Genomic DNA, 13,041 nt, shown 5'->3' on the forward strand with positions numbered 1-13,041 from the left:
GAAAGCTCCAGAACAAGCAAGTAAAGATGCATTTATGAAGTGAAGCAGGCAGTTTGTAATATGTTATTACTGTAGTGACCTTGATATCCATCGTCATCTATGTCTCCGATTGCGGCAATGCATTCTCCAAAGTGTGCATTGAAAGCATTGTCACCACTCAAAACACCGTATTCCTCCATCACCCCCTGAAAACAGAAGCACAACAGTTTATATAGTGAGCTGGCAGGAGAAAAAAGAAAGGATCATGCTGCAGTGAAATTATTGCAGCTCTCAGATAAAATTCTTTGGCCACGACTGCAGTCAGATGGCTTTTATCCAGGCAATTTAACAACCAAACAGACACTCAACTTCCTCGCAATCACTCATAAATACAAAATGTACAAACGGAAGCTCTAGTCTTGGTCTGTTAAATAATTTCACATCCGAGTTTCACACTGCTCCACTGTTTAATTCTGGTATCGTGATAACAAACATGGGCAGAAAGAAATCAAACATGAGCAAAGCTAAAAATCAGCATGGCAGACAATAATAGCAGTATAGAAAACGTTCAAAGAGAGACATACACTAGTAAAATAAAGCAGCAAGTTGTGGTCTCTCGTGTTCCCACTGACCCCCGGATCCCACTCACATTGCCCTTGCTGATGTACACAGACACCTGGCCCTCATCCCGGAGCTGGCTGTGCATGGGTGCCCCCACCAGCAGGTCCGACAGGCCGTCCTGGTTCAGATCAACTGCACACAATGAGGAGCCAAAGTAAGAGCCCATCTGGAACCAAGCCGAGCCACAGAGCAATGGGTCAGATCACAGACACTGCTTCTTCACTTCATACCATTGACACACGATTCACGCTCTGACTGGATTTACTTCCCCTTTTATATCTACACCAACATTAAAGGAATATTTACACAACGTACGTCTTAAAGCCACCCTGACTTCCCTTTTATTTACTCTGAAAGGAAAGCATTAGCTACCTCCCTGGGTTTTTCTTTCTGGCAATGTGTTCCTTCTTTAAATCGCTGTAGCTGTCTAAACACTTAAGGCAGAAATAAACAATGCAGTTCTGACAACAACACAATCAGCGTAGCGTGTCTGCAGCGCATCGCAAGAATCAACTACATGATCCCTGAGGCAGATTAGGTTGAATAAAATATAGTAAAACAATAGCCTCAATGCAAAATATGTGCTGTGTAATGATTGAAAACAGAACTGACAGAGACCTCTGGAGGAATATAAGACCACATCCGAGCTCATACCATTTTCCCTGAGGCTTGAAAACTCTTCACCAAAGACACACCATCGATTTTGAAAATGTAAACCTGCGCGGGGAGAAAAACAAATCAGTGAAGCAAGCAACATGAGAGGACTTCAATTCAACAACTGGAAATAAGAAGAAGAAGTCCCTACTTTTCCACTGCCGCTGTGCTGAGGCGCCCCTGCAGCTATGTCTATTACATTAGGAGCGGAGAAGTGTCCAGCAGTCACAGCATAGCCTGGAGACACAGACGAGAATCAGTTACTGCACATTTTCTTCTTATATATTTTAACCTTCAACACAATCATACTCATTAACAGGCTCTCACCAAGGTAGCTGTATCTGTGGGAGTCGACGTCTTCTTTGTTCGGGCTGTAGAAAGAATCAGAGGTCAGGTTGTACACCTTGATCGTCCCAGTCCAGTAGTATGACCCCGGTGCCCCCATCACCACCAGCTCCTGGAAATGAAAACCACATTCATTCAGATGACTGTGATACACCTTCTCGTACTTGCCAAGCCTTTAATTGTGACCCTCCCGGGGTCACATTCTCCCGTATTTCTCCCGATTTATGGCAAATTTTCACACCATTTTTTACTTTTCGTTATCACAACCTGTTTCTGACGCTGTACAGCGTGTACAAGCCCTACTGTTTCCACCCGGACGACAATACAGCTGCACCAAATGTCGTTTCCCTGGTGGAACGCGGTTTGAGCTGTGCTCGCCACACATCACAGCGTGTAGCATCCAAAGTTGCGCTTTGCTCGACGCAGCGAAAAGCCGTCGTGGTGCTGAATGAATGAAAACTGATGACTAGTAGTAGATTTTTTTTTTAAATCATAAAAATTACACTGCTCCCATTCTAATCAACCAGATGTTTAGATATAAATAATAATAATAATAATAATAAAAAATAAAAAATAATAAAAACTACAAAGATTTACACAAATTCACACCAGAGGGTCGTATTATTCAGTTTTCTTCCTTGAGAATTAAAAGTAAATTAAAAGTAGGCCTATTTAACATAAAACTGCTGTTGCAGTGTAATTATCATTTTCATTCTTTAAAAGTCACCAGAATGCAGGAAACTCGGAAACTCAAATGTGACACAAAGTTGGCAAGTATGCACCTTGTATCTTTACACTGCTAAATAGCCTGCTGAAGAAAAGGAGAAAAAAAGAAAAAACGCTGCTGGGTGAACGTCTGGTTAACCAACGGCCACAGACTGGTTTGTGCTATCTGCTCTCAAACCACACAGCCAGACGGCATGCCAACTGAAGCTGCCTCCTTTGATGTGATGAGGAATTCAGAGGTCGAGCTAAATTGACAGCTGTAAAATGAGTTGTTCACGGCTTTTTGTTGAGATGCTCCACGGCTATTAAAGGGACCAGAGCACCACAATTAAGATGCTCTGTTTCGACTGCATTAAGATTATCGTACCATCGCTCAGAGTCCTGATTTTCACTACTGATTTCAGTCAAATCTGACACTATGTCATCTGAATGAGACCTCAAACAAACTTAACAACACAGTGAGGACCTAAGTCAGCAGTATACAGTATATCCCCTGTGCTGTGGTGTCAAACATCTGGGGCAACATGGTTCAGCCAAGGATAAGGTTTAACAGTTGGACATCTTTTCATTAAATTCCTCACATTCTTTCACGGGAGGTCGTTCAAATGCTTTAACAGATCAACACTGAGTAAAGTGCGTTTGATGATTGTTCTTTTTGGTTTTAAAACAGTAGGTTCACTGTGGAATCCAATGTTATCTGACTATTTTCTTTTCTTCCTGAAGCCTTCTCTCTAGACGAGTGTTATCTACAGCTCTCACATGATGTTTACGTAATAAAATCATGAAACTAATCCCTAAAACATGATGTCATACACTGCTGTAAGTGTTCAGAACAGCCGTGAACGACGTTTTCAAAGGCTCTTGAAGCACACACGTCTTGTAGTGAAATGTTCAGCAAGTTAGCAGGCAGGTCATGTGAAATGATCCCATTTTAGTATCTGTGAAAGGAAAGCCATGTGTGTGCTATGCGTGCTGTACGAGTCTATCACGCACGTGTTTTTGCAAATGTAAGTAAATGTAGAGTTTAAGGCTGCTACTAATGATTATCTCTTTATCAATTAATCATTTAAATGTCTATTAAATGTCAGAAAATAGTGAAAAATGTCCATCGCAGTATCCCACAGCTCTCTTCAAATGTCTTGTTTTTTCTGACCAACAGTCCAAAACACGAAGATATTCACTTTACAATGATATAAAACAGAGAAAAGCACTAAAACCATAGAATGATTTGAGCTTCTGCTTAAAAAATGACTTGAACGATTGAGTGATGTTTAAAACTGCTGTCCATGACTTTATAATTTTCTGTTGATTGACTAATCGATCAGTTGTTTGCAGCTTGAGATTAGCACCAGGCTAACTAGAAAGCTGAAATAAGGTAGAATAAAGAAAAACTGCATGAATTACATGAACTTTTCATCAGACTCTTTCTCACCACTGAGACTGTTCTCACCCTGAGGCCACAGCTGTGCTCCGAGGACACATTTTTGAGTAACTTACTGTAGTTTACTGTATGTCCCAAATTGAGCGTAACTGTAACTCGAGACTTGAAAAGGACCTTTGCAGAACATGCCGCTCACGGGCAACATCAGGAAAGACTTAAACTGTTAATGTATGAAAGCAAAATGTCTAAACTGGTCAAATTTCAATGTATTCCTCATATGCACATATTTTCCTGTCAAACTCTATTTTTGCTCAAATGCATTTATATGTGATTAAATCTATTTTCCTCTCACCACTGCTGCTCACTGCGCCAGCTTCACCTTTCTAGACTGCTTACAGACCGAAATATAAGATACAAAAAGGGTATTGTGCAACCAAGGAGGATGTCATATGTTAACAGAAAAAAACAGTAGTGCATCTATGCTATAGAGAGAAAAGGAAACTTGTATTTTCTTAAACGTTTTATCTTGTGGAACCACACCAGGTCAAGTGAGGCTGCTGTGTCTTCCTATGGAAACATAAGCTAACAGTTATCAGCAGTTAGTCAGCAGAGCGCTGGCTGCTTTCATTCAAATACTCATGTATATCTAACTGCAAAGGATTTTCCACATCATTTGACATCTTAAACAAGTTGGGGGGAAAATTACCACACAGCCTCATATATAACATCTCTGCTAACTATCTACCAGAGTCAAAGTCAACACAGAGTGAGGAAGAAAAAGTTCTTTGTAACGTTAAGTGAGTTGCCTGATAAGAAAAAAGAGACAGTAAGGAAGATAACTAATAGTTTCTACTGGTATGTAATGTGAAAATGCATTTGAAGACGTGATCAGTTTACCAACAGTGAATTGATTGATGAAGATCCAACAGATTTTGGATGACAACAAACAGCTATCTCTCTGTTTAGACTAACAGAAAGAGAGTATTACAAGGATTAAGAAGATGAACAAGCACTGTTACTGACCTCCGTAAAAACTCCCGCTATCCCGGCTTGGCACGAGCCGTGCTCTTCCCCATATTTCTGCTTATAGTCTGTAAGAAAAAACAAACCACAAATTATTTCACTGTGTGCCTGAGCCAGCGTTTGCTGGAGTTTTTCCTGCATTCCATATGGAGCTAGTCAAAGTCCCAGTCCCATCCACGAGGAGTCTGGGGCCAGAAAGCAGACTGCAACACTGCATTCAACAAGAAGACCTCTCTTACTTAGAGTGGGGACACAGCGCTCTCAGGTTACAAAAATATTGAGCTTGGATCTGCACAAAATGCACTGTCAATACGGTCCCATGCAAAGTGTGTCTGGCTTCTCCACAACTGTTGGCAACAAGAGTTATACGGAAGGAAGTGAAGTCCTGACCTGGGAGCACAATTAAGGTGTAAAACAGGCTTTGATGAATGGCTCTGAGTCACATATCAAAACATATGAAGCACACATTTGTATGAGTCAGCTTTAAATGTTATACAGCACATTATTTCTCAAATGGACCTTGATTTGTAGTGTTGCAGACGGCGCGCAAAGAAAAATAACCTGCGGCACAAATGGATTTGATTTACTACAATCATAACAAAATCAGATTTCTTGCGAACCTTGCGAGAAAATAGTTCCTTAAAAGCACCTGATTTCTGGAAAATCAAGCCAAAATCTGTTCTTCGAAATAGTTGGCATAATTACATCTTTGTGAAAATATTTTTCTTTTGCAAAAAGGGTGCATGGGGAATACAAACTCTCCATCACTCCATTGGCCAAAATGCTCATATATTCTGTTAAGAAAACCCTTCAATAGTAGGTGCTGGCTCTCGTCGAAGCACTCGTGTTGGACTGAGGAAGGGAGATCACACTTCAAGGCTCTGCTGCTATGAAGATCACATGTCATGATAAAATGTAACCACAGAAGAGGATAAATAGACTAATTTATTTATTTTTTGTAAGAAATAAATCTTGAGGCTTTTAAAAGTCAATGTCAGAGGAACGATTACACTAAGTGCTCACAATTCATGTCCACACTGAGGCCATAACCTGGGTCTTTGCTTGATTTTAAGGACTAAACAAATAAGATTAAGACCCCAGCAATGATCTTTTCTGTGTCTGCCCTAATGTGAAAGGTTAATATAATAATAAAATGAAGGAAAATCTGTATTAATACCTTCATAGCAAGGGATGAGCGGCTTCGCACTGCCTTGAAGAGAGGGAGGAATGATGGAGCAGTACCCATGTGGAAGGATGTGCTCTAAGTCGTAGTAGACGTTTTTCCAGCGGTGGGCACAGGCCTGTGAGAGAAAAGCAGGAACAAATTCAGACACATGTTCCTGCTGTAAACACAAACACTTCAGACTGCAAGCAGGCGCTCCTTGTTTAAGCCCTTTCCTCGCTGGGCTGGAGTCAGCGCGTCTCTGCGGCTGTCAAATAATCGTCAATGAGAGGGGGGATTAAAGCCCATCCATAACTCTGACCGTAACAGCCATGGTCTGTGGTGTGAATATCTCGGCTGCAGCGTGAGGTCTGTGTTTCCTAAGCAGCGTTTAATGTGCAGCAGGAAAATCTTCAACATTTGTGTTTTAAAAGTTTTAATTTCAAAACAGCTCCTCCAGGCCTTACAGGGAGCCGGGGAAGCCAAAAGTTCAGACAGCGGATCAAAAGACAGAGAATAAACTCCTACTTTATTATGCTGCTGCTGAAACAGGGGGTCCATTTCTGAAACTGACAGCGAGTAATTCTTAGAAACAATATTTTGCCGCCGTGTTTTAAAAAATAAAACATTCCACAGATCGATAAGAAAACAGGAGAAGATAGACTCGATTTCAAACTCTGGCACAGATCAGGCAGCATAAATGTGTAAATGTGGTAATCATTTAGTACCCCGGGGGGATGGTGGTGGGGCTCCTGTGGCTCTGGGGACAGATCTGGACGCCTCTGTGCAGACAAAGTTCACTTCATTTCCCCTCGCACTGTTTAACTCCCCCGCGCCCCCACCCACACACACACACGCACACAGCCAATCTAAATGAATACAAGAGCTCGGCAGATTGTGGGCGCACACAGAGCGTCAGATGACTGTCTGGAAGCAAGATGCTGCGTTGAGTAACACTTGTGTTTCAAAGGACGGCTTTGACAACAGTAGTGGAGAATACCAGCATGAACTCTCCCTCTTGAGTAGAAGCAGATTCTGGAAAAAAAGATCAATCAGCTGATATAAATGCAGCAAAAAGCAGCTCTTGCAGCAGCTGACAAGTTCTGTCAAAAGAAGGTTTTTATGGTTGAGAGTCTGTGCTGCTGTTGTCATGTTCCTGTTCAGTTAAAGGGCTCGCTGGTCACAAACAAGGCTTTCACTGAAAGCACAGATGAAATCACCACTTTACACATCTGCCAAGCAGCCATTTCCCTCCTGTTGCACGGAAATGTGAATCCATTCAGATGAGATTAAGAAAGAAAAAAAAAGAAGCACAGCCACACGTTGCTCTGGAGAGTCACCACCTTTTCTTTTATCATGTCTCCGTCTAGACGGCCAAAGAGTGAAAACTTGTTGTTATACAACTCTACGCTCAAGCTCCCAAGACTGACAACTCCAAGAGTTCAAACTTTGGGTCAGGGTTTGGAAATCCTGCCAATACATTCCACTGAGGTATAAAGAAATGGACTAAAGATAAACATATTGAAAGGAATGGAGATTTAAAAGGACAGTTATCTGGACGTCTGTATTGGAAAGTGATTCTATTTGACAGGTATTCAAACACACACCTGTCATGAGTGTTTCAAGAGCGACACGGTCCACCAGTCGCCTTCAGACCGTCCTGCAAGGCTGCTGGTTCCCTTTGCAACCCACCACAGGAGGACGGGGGTTAACGTTTAATGAAAGGCCGCCCTTGGACGGGACCACCGCAGAGGGTCTGAAGCCTAAACAAACTCTGCCAGCTGCCCTATGATCTCTGTGCAAATACCCAGCCAAGCACCTCAGGGATTAGCACCACTAGTTAGTTTCTCTAAATCCTTCTCTCCTTTTTTTATAAACAACAATCTACTTTTGACAAACCCTGTTCCACTGACTCTTCCAGCTCCGAACACGAGGTAGATGTTTCACAGTATTATGTAACCACGCAGCGGTTTCCAAATCTGTCTGACGTTAGTTGTTAGTCCAGTGTTGATTGTGCAAAAAAATTCAGTTTTTTTACTTGTGCAAGTTAAAGCTTGTGAGCATGCAACACAGAATGGGGGGAAAGGCCCTTTTTTGCTAAAGGAGGGGTTGTAAAGTTGAGACCAGCTGTGGTTTTAACAGTGTGGTTCATGGTAAGACATAAGTAACAATGATGTCGCTCTAATCAGGTCTGTTTGTACTGAGTGTACATGGTACGCATTATACAATTTGGTGAGGCGAATGCGGCGTTTGGTCCCTGAGCTCACCAGTATTTTGCCGTTGGCTCTGTCCTGGCGGGCCAGGCTGACCCCCATCCACTCATCATCCCTGTCCCCTTGGCACGTCTTCCCACACGACTCTCTCGGCTTGTTTCCTGAAAGACAATGAGAGCAGTTTTTGCAAGACGTTGAGTCATCAGGACGGAGGATGTCTTGGAGCAAGTTACTTGTTACTTGTCAGCCATTGTGAGCTTTTTTAGTTCTGGGTTTTAGTCGTTATTTCTGCTGAATGTGCGCGGGATGTTTACACAGTATAGATAAAACATTAGAAAAGGTTGTAGAGCTGATACGGTCAATACTGTAAGTCACATTTACAACAAAAAAAACATCTATTATGACATGTAGTATACTGAAGGTTGATATTTTTGAGGATGATAGGATCAATATTTGAGTGTTAAACAAGTCTGATAACAATATATTGGCTGATTTTCCATATTTTACATTGACACACAACATAAACACATATTTTAAAGGATAGGATGGATCCCTTTAAGGGCTGCAATTAATGATTATTTTAATAAATGAGCAATCTGTATCGATGAATTGTTTGATCAATAAAACATCAGAAAAAAATTAAAAATGCCCGTCACAATTTCCTCAAGCCCAAGGATATGTCATAAAAATCAAGATAACTTACTGTACGATGTATACTGCTTTGTAATGCTATTGACATTAGTGAATCCTGGACCAGTTTATGAAGAAGAAGATGATTAAGAACATAAATCCAATAAAAAGACAACGGTGCTTCAAAAAATTCAGGGACAATTTATCTTTTTAACAGTCCAACTCTTAAATAATAGATTATTTCCTCCCCCAAGTTTTATTCTCTTTCTCCCTGCAGTGGACTGATTCAGCACAATGGCATGCTGCTGTGTAGCATGTAGTGTGTCAGTGTGTGTTGTGTGTTCCCAGAAGCCCGTCAGAGTTCAGCTCCTCTGGTCCATGTGGCTCACTGAGCACCAAGCAGCACACACGCTCACTGTGATAATGTATGTTTTTTCTGGTGACACATTGACTGAGCACAGGGTTAATATTAAAGCTGTGCCTGCACCCCGGCTTTCTTGACCACAAGAACAGAGCTGAGGCTGAGAGAGGTTGGGGGTGGGGGGGTTGAAGCTAAACTTTTTTGGCTCACATGCTTGGAAAATATTAGCAGAAGCATGAATTATATTTATCAAAAATATTTATGGACCTCTGCACACACAGAACCCTCTTGTCTTTTTTGCGTGTCTCCCTATAGCAGGTTGAGTACAACTACAAGAACAACTGTGGCACTGTTAAGAGCAGTATAAGGCTGCATTATTCTGATAAAACAAAACAGATGCTTGGGGGAGTTTAAAAGCAAAGAGAGGACGAGGAAAAGCTGCAGGGAAAGCTCAGCATGTGTGTGTGTGTGTGGACTGTAGAACCAGATTTCTGTGAGATCACTGTTAATTTCTTTCAAGTTGTGTGTGTGGGTGCATGTGTTGTCCTGAGGCATGTAGTGCTCTTATATGTATGCTGCAGGCAGGCAGGCAGGCAGTGGTGACTGACCTCTTCCCAGATCCATCTCTGTGCAGCGGCGGTCTGGGTTGCTGTGAACTCGACACTTGTATACAGCTCCAGGAGAGTGCACAGAGCTACTGTAGGTAGAGTTTGCCTTTGGAGCTCCTACTATTACCCTGCAGAAATTGGGATAGGGAAAAACAGAAATGTTGCTTATTGTCTTGTGGGGGTCCCAAACCCTAGGGTTAGAACCACTGTGTTACAGATATACATTGTGCAATAGCATGTACATAATATCATTTCATTGTTATATGTATGGTAGATGACTATAAATCTTCCAGTAAGTTATATACCAACAAACTGGAACAAACCTTACAGTATCTATGCCACTGAAAAAAAATGAAAATCTATTGCCAGCAGAAAAAAGTTACAGTAGAAACAGAAAATGGCTTTTTCATGAGGAATATTAAGCATTATTGTTTTGTATTCATTGGGTGTGGATGCAAGCCTGAGGCTCCAACATTTACTTCAAAAGTACAAATTCAAAACCTTACAGTATCTGTGCCACTGAATCCTTTGAATTGAAAAATAAAATGAAAATCTATTGCCAGCAGAAAAAGTTACAGCAGAAACAGAAAATGGCTTTTTCATGAGGAATATTAAGCATTGTATTCATTGGGTGTGGATGCAGCCTGAGGCTCCAACATTTCTGCTTCCAAAAATACAAATTGCATTGCATCATTGTGAAAATAAGAGCATTTCCAGGAACAGTAAAAGCATGGGACTCACCAGCGTGTGTTGTCATTATAATGCTCCAGCACAGAGTAGCCAAAAAAACTATTGTTTGGTCCTTGAAACACCAGAGGATGTTCTAAGTCTATATTGTAAGAATAAGCCACTGAAATAGAGAGATAGACATAAAAAACATGATGTACTCCCGTTTTGTGTCTCCGGAGAGGAGCCATCCCTTTGCGCATCATGCGTAATTACGCGGTTAAAGTGTCCAAAAAGAAGAAGAAAAAAAGACAATAAGGAGGGATTGTCAGCTCTTCAGTGGTCAAACTGTTTCCAAACTATTTCTCAGTTGTGTTGCAGCATGTAGGCTGTGATTGCATGAGGAAAAAGCTTGAGGAGGAAAGTGAACAGTCCGGTTAAATAACGGTGCGTCAGCTTCTCTCCATTCTTGTGTCAATCTGAGAAAGTTGTTGCTCGCAGGCTCTCCTGTCGTGGAGATAAATGCGGTCACTGGTGTCAAGTTAACAGGAAGAAAAGCAGGGATAAGACCGGAAATACAGCAAGGTTCACTCAAAATAAAAGCATCGCCTCTGGTGCAGGGGTCATTCTATAATTAGGGGTACATTTCATGTCAACCAAAAAGTGAAGAAATCAGTTTTCTTTTTTGATAAATAATTTAGTTGTTACCATTATATACCCCCTAAATGTGCTAAATTCATAAACTCTAATGACTTTTTAAATATTTTAATGAAAATAAACATTTGATTTATTATTTTGTCAACTGTGTTACAGACAAACTTTATTTTGATTACACAAATTAAAAACATTATAACATTAAAACTTTGACAGAATGTTTATGGAAGCTCAAACATAGCAAACATGAACATTTTTAATCCATAGTTCTTAACAGAAAAATAAAATAAAATGACTTGTAAGTCTTGGGGGTTTTAATGTGAAAGGGGAAACCGGATTGAGTGTTTTCATTCTGGTGCACTGACACTGGTAACGCGGTCACGGATGGTTTTGAGGCTCAAAGCATCACATTTCATCCCTCTGGGGGCTCCATTCAACCTAATGTGAAGAGATGAGGGCTCACTGCTGCCATCTAACGTTTACCAGTCACAGTGAACCCTGTGACATCCTTATTAGTAGGTTTTAAAAAGCTTTATATTCAATGAGTTTATTGATTTTTATTTATTGGCACCAAACATCTCCAAGGGATATAATCTATTTTAAACTCAGCACAATTGAACAATGCTTTCACTGTTCTCAGGAATTCATTTATAATAAGAGAGCTTTTGTTGCACAATTTTACAAAATGAAAACCCACTTAAGAGTCCTGGTAAAAAGGGGAAAAATCATCTTATTATATTGTATATCCTCCTGAGACCCAGCCCATTGACATGTGTCCTCTGTAGTGGACATTTTGTCCACATACATATCCTCTTACTCTTTTGACCTACTCTATCAACCCCTGGTGTATTGTAAAGAGGACATCCTAGGCTTTACAGTGATATGGCATGTGGTTTTTTTTAATCAATTTGAATGTATTCTTGGTTTAATATCCCTCTACGGCCATAATCTGTTCATTTCTTTAGTCTTTTCACACTGAAATAGTCCTGTAGTCCACTACAGTGGACAATAAAAATAAAGTTTAACAAGCCTAAATTGTAAGATTTTCTTTTAACCCTAAATAGGAAGGAAATCACACAAAAAAATAAATTGGAAGACACTTTTTTAGTCGGTTCCCAGGAGGATATTACAGCAGTGGTTCCCAATATGTTGGGCTTGTGTAAGAAAGCAATGCCTATACTTGCAACCCCCTTACTGTATGTCCACCAGTTGTGACCAGTCAACCAAAGAATGGTATATATATAATACTTTTTAGAGTCCTGACACATAAATCAACAAGAATTACAAGAAAAATGCAAAGATTAAAAGGAGCATCTGAATATTGTTTTTTTCTGCTTTTCTCATTGTCTTGTGGGGGTCCCAAACCCTAGGGTTAGAGCTAAAGTTTAGCTCTGAGAATATCTAGTAAATGTACAATGGACGTTTGTGCAGAAATAACTGCTGCAGCTCCTCCAGACCAACAGAGGTTTCCCGTGTCTTGTGAAGTGACGGAGCTCCGCAACGTTATCGTCTGCAACCAAAACTCCGATGTCTCCCCTGTTCACTCCGGCTGCGGTCGGGAGGATCAGCTAGGATCAGCAGTGATTCATGGAGAGACCTTCGTCTGGTCAGCTAACATTACTGCCAAGCAGGTGAAATATAGAGTGATATTTGTGGTTTTAGCTGACGTGTGTCACCTCACTGTTTTGAGCGATGCTCGTTCATGTCTATTTAGAGCGAGCACAAGCGCGAGCCCGACGCTGACTTTCGTTGACTTAACGGCCACAGGTGTCGCTGTTAACAAGCATTTCTGATTCTTACAAACAGTCCCTTTAAAGTTAGGCATAATTGAGGGCGTGGCCGCTTTGAGTGACAGGTGGGAGCCGGACCATTTACGTCGAATTAAATGATTTACGGACTTATTACAGGCCTGCGACAGCCACAGATACCCCATTTATTTCCCTCTTTTTTGTCAGAGCATTTCATTTATTGATTGCTGTAGCTTAGTGGGTAGAGCGGGTCGTCCTTTAACCACAAGG

The 13,041-nt window shown here is 41.1% G+C and overlaps 1 protein-coding gene across 1 annotated transcript in view; it reads right to left on the minus strand.

Annotated features, from left to right (window-relative positions):
• Nucleotides 1-10,883, minus strand: part of itga9 (integrin, alpha 9) — a 51,472-nt gene extending 40,589 nt beyond the window's left edge. Inside the window, exons 1-10 of the mRNA XM_074646285.1 lie at nucleotides 10,445-10,883; nucleotides 9,704-9,831; nucleotides 8,159-8,265; nucleotides 5,907-6,030; nucleotides 4,730-4,797; nucleotides 1,582-1,711; nucleotides 1,406-1,491; nucleotides 1,255-1,317; nucleotides 629-766; nucleotides 80-185 (exon numbers count right to left, since the gene is read on the minus strand). Of these exons, the coding sequence (XP_074502386.1) occupies nucleotides 80-185; nucleotides 629-766; nucleotides 1,255-1,317; nucleotides 1,406-1,491; nucleotides 1,582-1,711; nucleotides 4,730-4,797; nucleotides 5,907-6,030; nucleotides 8,159-8,265; nucleotides 9,704-9,831; nucleotides 10,445-10,635 (1,141 nt within the window). The 5' untranslated portion in view covers nucleotides 10,636-10,883. The remainder of the gene's footprint in view (nucleotides 1-79; nucleotides 186-628; nucleotides 767-1,254; nucleotides 1,318-1,405; nucleotides 1,492-1,581; nucleotides 1,712-4,729; nucleotides 4,798-5,906; nucleotides 6,031-8,158; nucleotides 8,266-9,703; nucleotides 9,832-10,444) is intronic.
• Nucleotides 10,884-13,041: the final 2,158 nt, after the last annotated feature.

The sequence above is a fragment of the Sebastes fasciatus genome, chromosome 9 (genome assembly GCF_043250625.1).
Source record: "Sebastes fasciatus isolate fSebFas1 chromosome 9, fSebFas1.pri, whole genome shotgun sequence".
NCBI classification, from domain to species: Eukaryota; Metazoa; Chordata; class Actinopteri; order Perciformes; family Sebastidae; genus Sebastes; species Sebastes fasciatus.